This window comes from Oncorhynchus clarkii, chromosome 2 (assembly GCF_045791955.1).
Source record: "Oncorhynchus clarkii lewisi isolate Uvic-CL-2024 chromosome 2, UVic_Ocla_1.0, whole genome shotgun sequence".
In the NCBI taxonomy this organism is placed as follows: Eukaryota; Metazoa; Chordata; class Actinopteri; order Salmoniformes; family Salmonidae; genus Oncorhynchus; species Oncorhynchus clarkii.
This window is the reverse complement of record NC_092148.1, coordinates 73,743,845-73,760,317: the sequence shown is the minus strand read 5'-3', so window position 1 is coordinate 73,760,317 and position 16,473 is coordinate 73,743,845. Positions and strand designations below refer to the sequence as shown.

Below are 16,473 nucleotides of genomic sequence, written 5' to 3'. Positions count from 1 at the left end.
GTACTTAATTGTTACCCCGAAATAGGGATGGGCATGAGTAATCAGGTACTTGAACTGATATTAAATAATGATCTTTAACCCGAGATCACTTTTTTTTTCAAATACTGTGTGGCGACAAAACGCTAGGCACTTCTCTCTCCATGTGCAGTCTCCCGCCAATTTGTGCTCCCCGCTATATATCAAAAGTATAACCAGTAGTAAATGTAGGCTACTGTTAATCACTGCCATTTCCTCATAAATCTAGAATGTTTGGTTACAGTCATGTTTAAGAATTTTTCTTAACTGACTTGCCTAGCTAAATAAAGGTTAAATTATAATTTAAAAAATAATAATAATGTTTGGTTACAGTCATTTACAGTCACTAATCTAATGTTTTGCTTGAAGTCAATCTTGCATTCTACCAGAAAATTGGAGGCTACACCGTGAAAAGTACCTAGAAAAGTAGCTACACACCGGCAGACAGCTACAAACCATGTCTGCTGATAGAATCCCAGTTCATGAAGTTTCTTCCCAGTTGAGAAGCGTAACTGGGCCTCCCGGGTGGCGCAGTGGTTAAGGGCGCTGTACTGCAGCGCCAGCTGTGCCATCAGAGTCCCTGGGTTCGCGCCCAGGCTCTGTCGTAACCGGCCGTGACCGGGAGGTCCGTGGGGCGACGCACAATTGGCCTAGCGTCGTCCGGGTTAGGGAGGGATTTAGAAGAAAGGTCTTTGTTTTTGGCCATTTTGAGCCTGTAATCGAACCCATAAATGCTGATTCTCCAGATACTCAACTAGTCTAAAGAAGGACAGTTTTATTGCTTCTTTAATTAGCACAACAGTTTTCAGCTGTGCTAACATAATTGCAAAAGGGTTTTCAATTGATCAATTAGCCTTTTAAAATAATAAACTTGCATTAGCTAACACAATGTGCTATTGGAACACAGGAGTGATGGTTGCTGATAATGGGCCTCTGTAAGCCTATATAGATATTCCATAAAAAATCTGCCGTTTCCAGCTACAATAGTCATTTACAACATTAACATGTCTACACTGTATTTCTGATCAATTTTATGTTATTTTAATGGACAAAAAATTTGCTTTTCTTTAAAAAAACAAGGACATTTCTAAGTGCTCCCTAACTTTGATCGGAAGTGTATATAGGGCAATTTAGCAATTAGAACTTGTTATTTGTAATGGTCATGATAAATTAGGCATTGTTGCGCGATGTTAGCATATAGATAAAGGCACATTATTGTCACCTTAGCTTGCTACATAACTTCTGAGTGATAGGAAGCACCACCACCAATCAGCCTACACCACTGCACACACACCGTCATTACTATGACTAGCGTATCCTTGTCAGCAAAAAAAACACCTTTATTTAACCAGGTAGGCTAGTTGAGTCTAGTTGAGAACAAGTTCACATTTATAACATTTACAACTGTTACCTGGCCAAGATAAAGCAAAGCAGTGCGACACAAAAAACAACACAGAGTTACACATGGAATGAACAAACATACAGTCAATAACACAATAGAGAAAAAGTCTATATACAGTATGCGGAAAATGAGGTAAGATAAGGGAGTTAAGGCAATAGATAGGCCATAGTGGCGAAATAATTACAATTTAGCAATTAAACACTAGAGTGATAGATGTGCAGATGATGAAATGTGCAAGTGGAGATACTGGGGTGCAAAGGAGCAAAAAAATACATAACAGTATGGGGATGAGGTATTTGGATAGGCTATTTACAGATAGGCTATGTACAGGTGCAGTGATCTGTGAGCTGCTCTGACAGCTGGTGCTTAAAGTTAGTCAGCTTCAGTGATTTTTTAAATTCGTTCCATTTATTGGCAGCAGAGAACTGGAAGGAAAGGCGGCCAAAGGAGGATTTGGCTTTGGGGGTGACCAGTGAAATATACCTCCTGGAGCGCATGCTACGGGTGGGTGCTGCTATGGTGACCAGTGAGCTGAGCTAAGGCGGGGCTTTACCTAGCAAAGACTTAGATGACCTGGAGGCAGTGGGTTTGGGGACGGATATGTAGTGAGGGCCATCCAATGAGAGCATAGAGGTCGCAGTGGTGGGTAGTATAAGGGGTTTTGGTGATAAAACAGATGGCACTGTGATAGACCGCATCCAATTTGCTGAGTAGGGTGTTGGAGGCTATTTTGTAAATGACATCGCCGAAGTCAAGGATCGGCAGGATAGTCAGTTTTACGAGGGTATGTTTGGCAGCATGAGTGAAGGATGCTTTGTTGCGAAATAGTAGGCCGATTCTAGATTTAATTTTGGATTGGAGATGTTTAATGTGAGTCTGGAAGAAGTGTGTACAGTCTGACCAGACACTTAGGTATTTGTAGTTTTGTAAGTAAGAACATTTTCTAAGTAAGAACAGTCCAGAGTAGGGATGCTGGACGGGCGGGCAGGTGCGGGCAGCGATCGGTTGAAGAGCATGCATTTAGTTTTACTGGCATTTAAGAGCAGTTGGAGGCCACGGAAGGAGAGTTGTATGGCATTGAAGCTCGTCTGGAGGTTAGTTAACGCAGTGTCCAAAGAAGAGCCAGAAGTATACAGAATGGTGTCGTCTGCGTAGAGGTGGATAAGAGAATCACCAGCAACAAGAGCGACATCATTGATGTATTCAGAGAAAAGAGTCAGCCCGAGATTTGAACCCTGTGGCACTCCCAACCCTGTGACCACCTGTAGAGGTCCGGACAACAGGCCGTCCGATTTGACACACTGAACTCTGCCTGAGAAGTAGTTGGTGAACCAGGCGAGGCAGTCATTTGAGAAACCAAGGCTGTTGAGTCTGCCGATAAGAATGTGGTGATTGACAGAGTCGAAAGCCTTGGCCAGGTCGATGAATACAGCTGCACAGTATTATCTCTTATCGATGCCGGTTATGATATCGTTCAGCGTAGCTGAGGTGCACCCATGACCAGCTCGGAAACAAGATTGCATAGCGGAGAAGGTACGGTAGGATTCGAAACGGTCAGTGATCTCTGTTAAATTGGCTTTCGAAGACCTTAGAAAGGCAGGGTAGAATAGAGATATGTATGTAGCAGTTTTGGTCTAGTGTTTCCCCCTTTGAAGAGGGGGATGACCGCGGCAGCTTTCCAATCTTTGGGGATCTCAGACGATACAAAAGAGAGGTTGAACAGGCTAGTAATAGGGGTAATAGGGGTTGCAACAGATCATTTTAGAAAGAGAGGGTCCAGATTGTCTAGCCCTGCTAATTTGTAGGGGTCCAGATTTTGCAGCTCTTTCAGAACATCAGCTATCTGGATTTGGTTGGAGGAGAAATGGGGTAGACTTGGGCAAGTTGCTGTGGGGGGTGCAGGGCTGTTGACCAGGGTAGGGGTGGCCAGGTGGAAAGCATGGCCAGTCGTAGAAAAATGCTTACTGAAATTCTCAATTATTGTGGATTTATCGGTGGTGACAGTGTTTCCTAGCCTCAGTGCAGTGGGCAGCTGGGAGCAGGTTCTCTTATTCTCCATGGATTTTACAGTGTCCCAGAACTTTTTGGAGTTTGTGCTGCAGGATGCAAATTTCTGTTTGAAGAAGCTAGCCTTTGCTTTCTTAACTGCCTGTGTATATTGGTTCCTAACTTCCCTGAAGAGTTGCATATCGCGGGGCTATTCGATGCTAATGCCGTACGCCACAGGATGTTTTTGTGCTGGTCAAGGGCAGTCAGGTCTGGAGTGAACCACGGGCTATATCGGTTCCTGGTTCAAAATCTTTTGAATGGGGCATGCTTATTTAAGATTGTGAGGAAATCACCTTAAAAGAATAACCAGGCATCTTCTAATGACGGAATGAGGTCAATATCCTTCCAGGATACTCGGGCCAGGTCGATTAGAAAGGCCTGCTCGCTGAAGTGTTTTAGGGAGTGTTTGACAGTGCAGCGGCGTGGTTGTTTGACCGCATACCCATTATGGACTGCTGTCTGAACACACACAAATCTGATTTGGTCACCACTTGTAACTTGCTGTTTGGACAGTCAATAGATCAACATGGATTTGAACTGTCCTGACTGTCCAAACAGCAAGTTACAAGTGACCAAATCAGATTTGTGTGTGTTTAGACAGTAGTCATTTGCTGACAAGGCTACGCTAGTAACAACGGGAGTGTGCGCAGTGGTGTAGACTGATTGGTGGTGGTGCTTGTGTTTCCTATCACTCAGAAGAAGCAAGCTAAGGTGACAACAATGCCTGCCATGAACGATTCCAAGCTGCATTGAATGTTCAAAATCATAGGATAAGAACACTTTTAAAGCCTCCAAGGATAACATGATCCAACTTTCAAAACAAGTCCTTTTTGGATAGCCACAGTAGTCAACTAGCTAGCTAGATAGCTGTTTTTGACTAGCCACAGCAGTCAACTAGCTAGCTAGGTAGCTGTTTTTGGCTAGCCACAGCAGTCAACTAGCTAGCTCGGTACCTGTTTAGCTTTCTAGCACATTCACTAATTTGTTTGTAAACAATTAGCTACCACATGTTCTTGTTAAACTGTCAACAGAGTAGTTAGCAAGCAACAAGCAGAATAACAGTCTAAAAACCACTTTAGGGCAAATAAACATGATTTGACCGTTCAGACACAAATCACATTGCCAGGAATCAGATTTGTATCTGACTTCAAACCTCCTATGAAGGTGGTTTGAAACGTGGCTTGATCTGATTCCATGTGTTTTTTGGCTGTTCAGACTGCAGGAAAAATAACAGATTCAAATCAGATATGCAAATAAATAGGATTTGAGTAACTTCAAACTGCCGATGTGAAGAAGCCTTTATAGATTCAACAGAAATACAATGTATCCCATTCAGCCATTACCAGAGTGTGTTTGACAGCTCATTACAAACATTTCTGTGGTCATAACGCTAACGGGGGAAAAAAATCACAGACAAAAGCTAGAGTATGAAAGAGTCACAGGTGTAAAGTGAAAGCAATCAATCCAACGAGATTTAAGTGAAAAGTGGATTTTGCACCCCTCAAACACAGGAAATAGATTGCTGAAAAAGACAGATCCTCAGGTAGGCCTGGTTTCTAATGATGGGCTGCTAGACACGCTGTGTCTCCTCTCTGATCCTCATACTGTATCTGACTTAGGAGATACATAAACCACAATACCTCCAGACACACTGCACTGTGTTTGTGTGTGTGTGTGTGTGTGTGTGTGTGTGTGTGTGTGTGTGTGTGTGTGTGTGTGTGTGTGTGTGTGTGTGTGTGTGTAATAGCTACTGACAACTCCACAGGGAGAGAGGAGATTGGAGAGAGTGGACCTGAAAATATCCCCTCCTAAGTATTCAATAAGTAACAGTGAGGTTTGTTAAGATGGAATAAAAAAGCTGCCCCGAAAACAAATAGATTTCATCCATCCCTCACGGTGAGAGAGAGAGTGAGTATAAGAGAGGAGAGAGAGGGAGAAAAGAGATGACAAAAAGTATCTGGTTTAATGGTGGGGGTTATGCGATTCTGCCAATGTCATCTTTGCAGTGTGTGATTATTCAAAGCGAATGGAGCTAAGTCAGCCAGGCAGGGCTGAAGACACAAGACAATGGGAGGAATGGGAGAGACAGGTCCAGGATTACACTGAGAGGATCTAGCGGAAGCTTTACATGCACTAATTTACCTAAGCCTTACATTATAGTCACTAACCTATAGAACGTCATCCTTCCTCTGAATTACGCCACTTTCAGAAAAAACATGTAGTTCGCTAATATTTAGATGAAACCATATTTAATACATCCATCTTGGGGAAAACACACAAATATGGTCACTGGAGATGGCTTGAGCTGACAAACGGGTTAAAGACTGCATTACAGAGACAAGAATGTGTTTTAGAGATAGCTTAGGTGTAGAACAACCCCTCATTGTCTCAAAATCATCTGGGAAACTAAGCCAGTGTGGGGTTAAGACGACCCACGTGCAGATAACGACAGGATGGACCCATAGTGGTTTATGATGCCCCAATCTGCATGAGGGGGGTTGAACCAACCATGACTGAGCATTGTTAGTGTCAGCTATATATAGGACTCTGCATTTGTGTAAAGGTTAGGTTACTCGGTCCAACACTCAAGAGTGGGGGGGTCGACCAGCCTCATTATTGCAATAATTAATCGATATTAAATAAAGATGATTGTTTGAATAAGTAACCAAATCTCTCTCAGAACTGAATTTCCACGACAGGATATATCCAGGAAACTACTCTTTACCTCAAATTACAGTAGTAGTATATACAGTGCATTCAGAAAGAATTCAGACCCCTTGACTTTTTACAGATTTTGTTGTTACTAGAGGTCGACCGATTAATCGGAGTGGCCGATTAATTAGGACTGAGTTCGAGTTTTCATAACAATCGGAAATCTGTATATTTGTGCGCCGATTTGCTGATTTTTAAAATTGATTTTTTAGCACCTTTATTTAATCTTTATTTAACTAGACAAGTCAGTTAAGAACACATTCTTATTTTCAATGACGACATAGGAACGGTGGGTTAACTGCCTCGTTCAGGGGCAGAAAGACAGATTTTCACCATGTCAGCTCGGGGGATCCAAACTAGTCCAACGCAATAACGACCTGTCTCTCTCTCGTTGCACTCCACAAGAAGACTGCCTGTTACGCAAATGCAGTAAGCCAAGGTAAGTTGCAAGCTAGCATTAAACTTATCTTATAAAAAACAATCAATCATAATCACTAGTTAACTACACATGGTTAATGATATTACTAGATATTATCTAAGTATCTGACTGAGCGGTGGTAGGCAGAAGCAGGCGCGTAAACATTCATTCAAACAGCCCTTTCCTGCATTTTGCCAGCAGCTCTTCGTTGTGCGTCAAGCATTGCGCTGTTTATGACTTCAAACCTATCAACTCCCGAGATGAGGCTGGTGTGACCGAAGTGAAATGGCTGGCTAGTTAGCTTGCGCTAATAGGGTTTCAAACTTCACTCGCTCTGAGCCTTGGAGTGGTTGTTCCCCTTGCTCTGCATGGGTAACGCTGCTTCAATGTGGTGGCTGTTGTCCTTGTGTTGCTGGTTCGAGCCCAGGGAGGAGCGAGGAGAGGGACGGAGGCTATACACTGGCAATACTAAAGTGCCTATAAGAACATCCAATAGTCAAAGGTTAATGAAATACAAATGGTATAGAGGAAAATAGTCCTATAATAACTACAACCTAAAACTTCTTACCTGGGAATATTGAAGACTCATGTTAAAAGGAACCACCAGCTTTCATATGTTCTCATGTTCTGAGCAAGGAACTGAAACGTTAGCTTTCCTACATGGCAAATATTGCACTTTTATGTTCTTCTCCAAAACTTTGTTTTTGCATTATTTAAACCAAATTGAACACATTTCATTATCTACTTGAGGCTAAATTGATTTTATTGATGTATTCTATTAAGTTAAAATAAGTGTTAATTCAGTATTGTTGTAATTGTCATTATTACAAATATATATATATTTTTTTAAATCGGCCGATTAATCGGTATCTGCTTTTTTGGTCCTCCAATAATCGGTATCGGTATCGGCGTTCAAAAATCATAATCGGTCGACCTCTAGTTGTTACAGCCTTATTCTAAAATTGATTAAATATATTTTTTTTTCTCATCAATCTACCTACACACAATACCCTATAAAGACAAAGTGAAAACAGGTTTTGGATTTTTTTGCTAATTTATTAAAAACAAATAACAGAAATACCTTATTACACAAGTATTCAACCCCTTTGCTGTGAGACTCAAAATTGAGCTCAGGTGCATCCGGTTTTCATTGATCATCCTTGAGATGTTTCTACAACTTGATTGGAGTCTACCAGTGGTAAATTCAATTGATGGGACATGATTTGGAATGGCACACAACTGTCTATATAAGGTCCCACAGTTGACAGTGCATGTCAGAGCAAAAACCAAGTCACGAGGTCGAAGGATTTATCCGTATAGCTCCGAGAGAGGATTGTGTCGAGGCACAGATTTGGGGAAGGGTACCAAAAAATGTCTGCAGCATTGAAGGTCCCCAAGAACACAGTCGCCTCCATCACTCTTAAACTGAAGAAGTTTGGAATCACTAAGACTCTTCCTAGAGCTGGCCGCCCGGCCAAACTGAGCAATCGGGGAGAAGGGCCTTGGTCAGGGAGGTGACCAAGAACCCGATGGTCACTCTGACAGAGCTCCAGAGAACCTTCTAGAAGAACAAACATCTCTACAGCACTTCACCGATCAGGCCTTTATGGTAGAGTGGCCAAATGAAAGCCACTCCTCAGGAAAATAGTTTGCCAAAAGGCACCTAAGGACTCTCAGACCATGAGAAACAAGATTTTCTGGTCTGATGAAACCAAGATTGAACTCTTTGGCCTGAATGAAAAGCGTCACGTCTGGAGGAAACCTGGCACCCTCCCTACGGTGAGGTTGTGGGGGTGTTTTTCAGCAGCAGGGACTGGGAGACTAGTCAGGATCGAGGGAAAGATGAACAGAGCAAAGTACAGGGAGATCCTTGATGAAAACCTGCTCCAGAGCATTCAGGAACTCAGATTGGGGCTAAGGTTCACCTTCCAACAGGACAACGTCCATAAGCACACAACCAAGACAATGCAGTAGTGGCTTCGGGACAAGTCCCTGAGTGTCCTTGAGTGGCCCAGCCAGAGCCCGGACATTAACCTGATCCAACATCTCGGGAGAGACCTGAAAATAGCTGTGCAGCGACACTCCCCATCCAACCTGACAGAGCTTGAGAGGATCTGCAGAGAAGAATGGGACCAATCCCCCAAATAAAGGTGTGCCAAGCTTGTAGCGTCATACCCAAGAAGACTCGAGGCTGTAATCACTGCCAAAGGCGCTTCAACAAAGTATTTCGTAAAGGGTCTGAATACTTATGTAAATGTGATAATTCTGTTTTTTATTTTTAATACATTTGTAAACATTTCTAAAAACCTGTTTTTGCTTTGTCATTATGGGGTACTGTGTGTGGATTGATGAGGGGGAAAAAACTATTGAATCAAGTTTAGAATAAGTAACGTAACAAAATGTGAAAAAAGTGAAGGAGTCTGTGTCACGATCGTCGTATGGAGTGGACCAAAGCGCAGCGGGGTGTGAATACATTCTTCTTTATTGAATGAAGAACACGAAGAACACTTAAACAAAACAACAAAAAACGAATAAGACGAACGTGACCGCTATATAACCTATGTGCTAACGTATAACATAGACAATAACCCACGGAATACCCAAAGAAGATGGCTGCCTAAATATGGTTCCCAATCAGAGACAACGATAAACACCTGCCTCTAATTGAGAAACAATCTAGGCAACCAAAGACCTACATAAACACCTAGATGGAAACAACCCCATAAATCTACAAAACCCCTAGACAGTACAAACATCCTAGATGAGACAAAAACACACATATCACCGATGTCACACCCTAACCTAACCAAAATAATAAAGAAAACAAAGAATACTAAGGTCAGGGCGTGACAGTCTGAATACTTTTCCCGAATGCACTGTAGATATATTGTATATATACAGTAAGACTGATTTCTACCCAAATACCAAAGCACCCTAAGTTAGATGGATTCCTGCCTCCATCTCCTTCTCTCATTCCTTCCTATCTCATCTGATCTCCCCATCTTATTACTTTCTCACAGATCTTATTTCTCCAGTTATCTTTAACCCCTACTGTATCTTATTGCTTTTTGAATGTAATCTTCACTGAGCTTCCAGCTAGACTGACACCCACAGCTTTCTATAGCTTATCATAGCCTAGTGGCTCACTGTCCACTTAGGTTGACATAGCTAAGCCTGGGTGAAAGCTCCTTTCTCTTTCTGGAAAAGGGCAGAAAAGCCTGAAGAAAGGAATAGATACCTGCACTGTTGACAGCTCCTGTATACTGTTTCTAATTGCAACAGGCGTCTACATCAGTTTTTCTTCTTCTGTTTTTTTGGGCTCTGCATCAGGAAAACTGCTGGATGTACATACACTACTTTTCAAGAACTTGACCCTGGCTAGGAGGGACAGCTAGCTGCAGGTCGTTCACGGCACACCTGTTTTCACTTCAAATCAAATTGGATTGGTCACATACACATGGTTAGAAGATGTTATTGCGAGTGTAGCGAAATACTTGCATACTTTTTTTATACACTTTATAACTTTGATCCAGTGTTTAGCTACCCTGCAGACAAGGTCCCCTACCTCCATCTCCTCATCCAAACAACACAGTTCTGCCTGTAACTATACTGCAGAATGCAGAATGAGCGCATGCTAGAGGAACTGAACTTGACAAGTAGAGTTTTGATGCAGAATTATGCTGGAAGATTTGAATTGAACAAGCTGACTTTGAGGTAAAAAAGACTAGTTCTCTTGGGCTGAGAGAGCTGAGAGCTCATTTACAGCCAGCTGCCTAAATGAAGCTTACTCCTCGAGCTGTGAACGTCTTTGTGTAACAGATGGGCCAATGTCTGGATTCCTCTTCTCATTAACATTTGGATAAAAACAATGCTTTTACAAGACGTGCCGCAAAATGAGAACGCAAACACACAGACCAGCTGTTGTTGTTGTGCTGTTTGGAGGAAGATTTGCATATTTATGACTCCACACACCTGGGGGGAGGTCAGAACAGAAGCATATGGATGGAAGTGTGCAAAGCTGTTGATGTAGGGAACAGTATGTAGAGAGTTTGACAAACTGTCCTCCATGATGGCACCAAACGATAGAAACGTTCTTCTTTGCATTTTTACTTGTAGGCCTAATTGTTTTGGAAAATATGTTGGCAACATGGCATGCACTTGCGTAGTGAAGATTTGGCAAACCTTGCTATATGGTGCATTGGCTGTGTACAGTAACCTACCTGTGGTTCCTTCTGTAGTCGTACGTGTGTTCCCCTGTGGCCTGATAGGGATCTCTTCACCACGGTGTGATGCCGGAAGTGATAATAACCCCCAAACACCTGCAGACACAGAAAAATAACATTGAGACACTGATATGCAGTCCCAATGAAAACCAAAGATACATATCGATAGCACTAGTGCACCCTTGTACACACGTATACACACGCGCACGCAAACACACATTACATTCTCAGATCGCTAGAGACAGACAAATACATTTTATAAAACGGTTACATTTGGATCCTGGATGCTGATGGTTGATAGCAGGGAGTGCCTGTTACCAGTTCCATTACATGTATCAATGTGCATCCACTGTCCCACAGCCCATCCAGGCATAGATAAACTTAATCTCCCCTGGAAAAAAGGGTCTAGACATTATTTCCCCATGCTCCCTGGCTAGTATTTAGTTTGGTACAGCGGGGGTTAATATAAGCCTCGCTGTGTGCTCATCCGACCTGTACAGAAAGCCACAGTTTTTTTTAAATCTCCGCCGTGCCATGCATATGAACGTCATGAGACTGACAGCTTCTGTGACCCAGGCGAATTCATTTATCAGGATCACTATAATGGATATAGCCAAAGAATAGTAAATAGAAACAAAGGTAAAACAAACGAAAATGCACATTGTTTGCTGTCATTTCAGCTGCTTGATGTGATTGTGTGTTAGCTTTAGTTGGCTAGGTAGCTAGCTAGTGCTTATAAAAAGTCTACACCCCCTTGAACGTTTTCACATTTTGTTGAGTTACACTGCCTGCGTGAATAGGCCACTTCAGGTTGTCAGTGATGTGCATGCCGAGAAACTTGAAGCTTTTCAACCTCTCCACTGCGGCCCCGTTAATTTGAGGAGCGTGCTCTCTCCATGATCAGTTCTTTTGTTTTGTTGACATTGAGGGAGAAGTTATTTTTCTGGCACCGCTTCGCCAGGGCGCTCACCTCCTCCCTTTAGTCTTGTCGTTGTTGGTAATCAGGCCTACCATGGTTGTCGTCTGCAAACTTAAAGATTGAGTTCGAGACGTGCGTAGCCACACAAAGAGTACAGGACGGGGCTGAGCATGCAACCTTGTGGGGTGTTGAGGATCAGCATAGCAGAGGTGTTGTTGCCTACCTTCACCACCTGGTGTTGGCCTGTCAGGAAGTCCAGGACCCAGTTGCACAGGGCGGGGTTCAGGCCCAGGGGCCTGAGCTTAGTGATGTGCTTGGAGGGTACTATGCTGTTGAAGGCTGAGCTGTAGTCGATGAACACCATTTTTACACAGGTATTCCTCTTGTCCGGATGGGATAGGGCAGTGCAGTGCGATGGCGATTGCGTCATCTGTGGATCTGTTGGGGCGGTATGCAAATTGTAGTGGGTTTAGGGTGTTGGTTAAGGTGGAAGTGATATGTTACTTAACAAGCCTCTCAAAGCCCATGATGACAGAAGTGAGTGCTACCAGGCGATAGTCATTTAGGTCAGTTACCTTTGCTTTCTTGGGTTCAGGAACAATGGTGGACATCTTGAAGCAAGTGGGGACAACAGACTGAGATAGGGAGAGATTGAATATGTCCGTAAATATTCCAGCCAGCTGGTCTGCCCATGCTCTGAAGACGGGGCTTGGGATGCCATCTGGGCCGGCAGCCTTGTGAGGATTAACACGCTTAAATGTCTTACTCAGGTCGGCCACAGAGAACGAGAGCTCACAGTCCTAGTGGGTGGCAGCGGCACGCATCGGCGGCACTGTGTTTTTATTAAAGCGGGCAAAGAAAGTTTTAGGTTTGTCCAGGAGTGAAATGTCGTTGTCTACGACTTTACAATCCGTGATTGTCTGGAATTTCGTGTCTGCGCTGTTGAATTGCAACTCCACTTTGTCCCTGTACTGACCTTTTGGCTGTTTGATTGCTATACGGAGGGCATAGCTGGAATGCTTGTACTCATCAATGTTTCCAGTTACCTTTCCATGGTTAAATGCGGTGGTTTGCGCTTTCAGTTTTGTGTAAATATTGCCTTCTATGCACGGTGTTTGGTTCGGATAAGTTCTATTTGTCCTAGTGGGAACAACATCCTCTATGCACTTCCTGATGAACTCAGTCACTGAGTCAGTGTATACGTCAATGCTATTCTCAGAGGCAACCCGGAACATATCCCAGTCCGCTTGATCAAAACAATTCCGATTGGTTTGCAGACGACAACCATGGTAGGCCTGATTACCAACAATGACAATTTCTGCCTATAGGAGGGGAGTAGCAGAATAGAGGCATGATCTGATTTGCCAAAGGGAGGGCGGGGGAGGGCCTTGTAGCCATCCCGGAAGGGGGAATAGCAATGATCAAGAGTTTTCTATGAGCGAGTAGCACAGAAGATTTGTTGATAAATCTTTGGTAGTGTTTTCCTCAGATTCGCTTTATTAATTCCCAAGCTACAGTTAATGCTACCTCAGAACATGTGTTTTTCAGTTTGCACAAAGTCCAGTGTAGTTCCTTAAGCCGTTACGGTGTTGGCTTGAGGGGGAATATACACGGCCAGGACGATGACCGAAGATAATTCTCTCAGGAGGTAATGAGGTTGACATTTGATGTTGAGGTATTCCAGATCACACCATGAGTAGTTTATCATGAAACATACATTTCACCTTTATTTTTCTTCCTTTCTTCCTGTCCGTGCGATGTATGGAGAACCCTGCTGGAAGGACGTGGACAGTATATCCGGAGGGATCCATCACTGAGTAACTGCTTCCTTTTTTCAAGCATGGTGGTGGCTGCATCATGGTATGGGTATATTTGGCATCGGCAAAGACTGGGCAATTTTTCAGGATGAAAAGAAATGGGGTGGAGCTCAGCACAGCCAAAATCCTAGAGGAAAACCTGCTTCAGTCTGCTTTACAACAGACACTGGGAGAGGAATTCACCTTTCAGCAGGACAATAACAACATGCTTACCAAGAAGATAGTGGATGTTTCTGAGTGACAAATTTATCTATGGCAAGAGTTGAAAATTGCTGTCTATCCCTGATCCCGAACACCTTGACAGAGTTTAAAGAATTTTGAAAAGAATAATGGGCAAATATTGCACAATACAGGTGTGTAAAGCAGTTATGAGATTTACTCAAGAAGACTCACAGCTGTAATTGCTACCAAATGTGTTTCTAAGATGTATTGACTCAGGGGGGTGAATACATACATTACAGAGTATTTTGTGTAGATCATAGACAGAAAATGACAATTAAATCAATTTTAATCCCACTTTGTAACACAATACAATTTGAGGGAATCTAAAGGGGATTGTCGCCTATTTATACATTATTTTTTAAATCATTAATCGCTGAAGTTTTTGTTGCCTATTTGTCAATTATTTATTAAATCATTATTTATTGAAGTTATTGTCTCTCGTCATCATTGCACCTCTGATAGCTAGCTTCATGCCAATGATTTGTTCAGCATAGCAACTTGGAATGAATATAATGAACGGCTGGGTCAAAACATGATAATATAAAATAACCATCAGCCTGTTTGGTCAATTTCAGAACCTCAGAACTAGGGGTGTGTCGACATGGCCATACAGGTATTCATAATTGTTTCAGTAAATTGAGAGTTGATAGTTGGATCGGATGATACTTGTGATCGGAAAAAACTTAAGTGTTTTAATATGCCTAAATAGATGTTGGCAAAATACCTACCTGCACGTTCTCACTGCAAAAAAAGCTGCAGATTAGGAGCTGCGTGCGGACGGATGGGTGTGTTTGTGTCTGTGTGTCCTCAACTTGCATTGGGCAGATCAGTCAGAAAGTGCATTAACGGTTCATTTTTTTCTCTACCCTTGCCCCACTTGTTAGATATTATGCACATTGATAGTTTGGGAGAAAACATACTCGACCATGTGATTTATCATAGTAGCAGGTAGCAGCAATCTAAATGATCAGACTGAAAACGTGAGGAAATGTGATCGGGTAAAATTATGGGCAACCAGACGAAATACAGCTTCACTCCATCCAATCAGAGCGGCAGGATCAACATACTGCCAGCCCTTCTCTTTACAGACAGGCAAACTAGTCAGTTGAGTTATTTAGGCCACACACATGACTGACTCAAAGACAAGACAGTATGGTTTAGAAAAGATGCTTGCTGGCACCCGAAAATATTTTGATCATAATTGTAGAAATTATGTATTATATTCGTTACAATACTTGTTTTCTCCGACCACTCGGCACACCCATACTCAGAACTAACAACATACTATATCGTCTGGTGGAAGGATGAAATAAAACTTTCACTGAACCAAAATATAAACGCAACAATTTCAAAGATTTTACTGAATTACAGTTCATATATGGAAATCAGTCAATTGAAATAAATATATCATACCCTTTTTTATTTATTCATTATTTTACCAGGTAAATTGACTGAGAACACATTCTCATTTACAGCAACAACCTGGGGAATAGTTTCAGGGGAGAGGAGGGGGATGAATGAGCCAATTGTAAACTGGGGATTATTAGGTGACTGTGATGGTTTGAGGTCCAGATTGGGAATTTAGCCAGGACACCAGGGTTAACACCCCTACTCTTACAATAAGTGCCATGGGATCTTTAATGACCTCAGAGAGTCAGGACACACGTTTAATGTCCCATCTGAAAGACGGCACCCTACACAGGGCAGTGTCCCCAATCACTGCCCTGGGGAATTGGGATATGTTTTAGACCAGAGGAAAGAGGGCCTCCTACTGGCCCTCCAACACCACTTCCAGCAGCATCTGGTCTCACATCCAGGGACTGACCAGGACCAACCCTGCTTAGTTTCAGAAGCAAGCCAGCAGTGGTATGCAGGGTGGTATGCTGCTGGCCCTCACTTCACACTTCACACCCTAATCTATGGATTTCACATGACTGGGAATACAGATATGCATCTGTTGGTCACAGATACCTTAAAAAAGGTATAGGCGTGGATCAGAAAACCAGTCAGTATCTGGAGTGACCACCATTTGTCTCATTTGTCTCATGCAGTGTGACACATCTCCTTTGCATAGAGTTGATCAGGCTGTTGATTATGGCCTGTGGAATGTTGTCCCACCTCTCTTCAAAGGTTTTCCGAAGTTACTGGATATTAGCAGAAACATGCTGTCGAGACAGAACAACCCAAACATGCTCAATGGGTGACATGTCTGGTGAGTATGGAGGCCATGGAAGATCTGGGACATTTTCAGCTTCCAGGAATTGTGTACAAATCCTTGCAACATGGGGCCGTGAATTATCATGCTGAAACATGAAGTGATAATCCCTGGGTTCTCATGCCTTATTGCTTAAACAACACCTGTGCCGTGCGACACACACATATCCATTGTGGTACCTGCAGACACAGAGACACACTCATACATCTATCTCACACCTGCAAAGTGGACCGAGAGACCCAGCCAGTGAAGGATACTTGTCCTCACTATCCATAAACACACACCACACCTCCATAGACTAAGACATCTATTACCCATGGCTGAGGATGGATAGTAACATCCATCTCAGGTCATTAGCAGTAGCAGACACATCCATTAAGAAAACAACCCCCAGTTACTGTGCCACTGGGACACATACTTCATAATGCTGGTGCCATCGTCCATTACACAATCCCATTCACTCAAGAAATAGCTTTTAATG

The 16,473-nt window shown here is 42.8% G+C and overlaps 1 protein-coding gene across 2 annotated transcripts in view; it reads right to left on the bottom strand.

The window, feature by feature from the left end:
* Positions 1–16,473, bottom strand: part of LOC139373513 (furin (paired basic amino acid cleaving enzyme) b) — a 191,034-nt gene that overhangs the window by 73,035 nt on the left and 101,526 nt on the right. For both annotated transcript variants that reach the window (XM_071114111.1, XM_071114120.1), the window contains exon 3: positions 10,817–10,915. In XM_071114111.1, the coding sequence (XP_070970212.1) occupies positions 10,817–10,915 (99 nt within the window). The remainder of the gene's footprint in view (positions 1–10,816; positions 10,916–16,473) is intronic.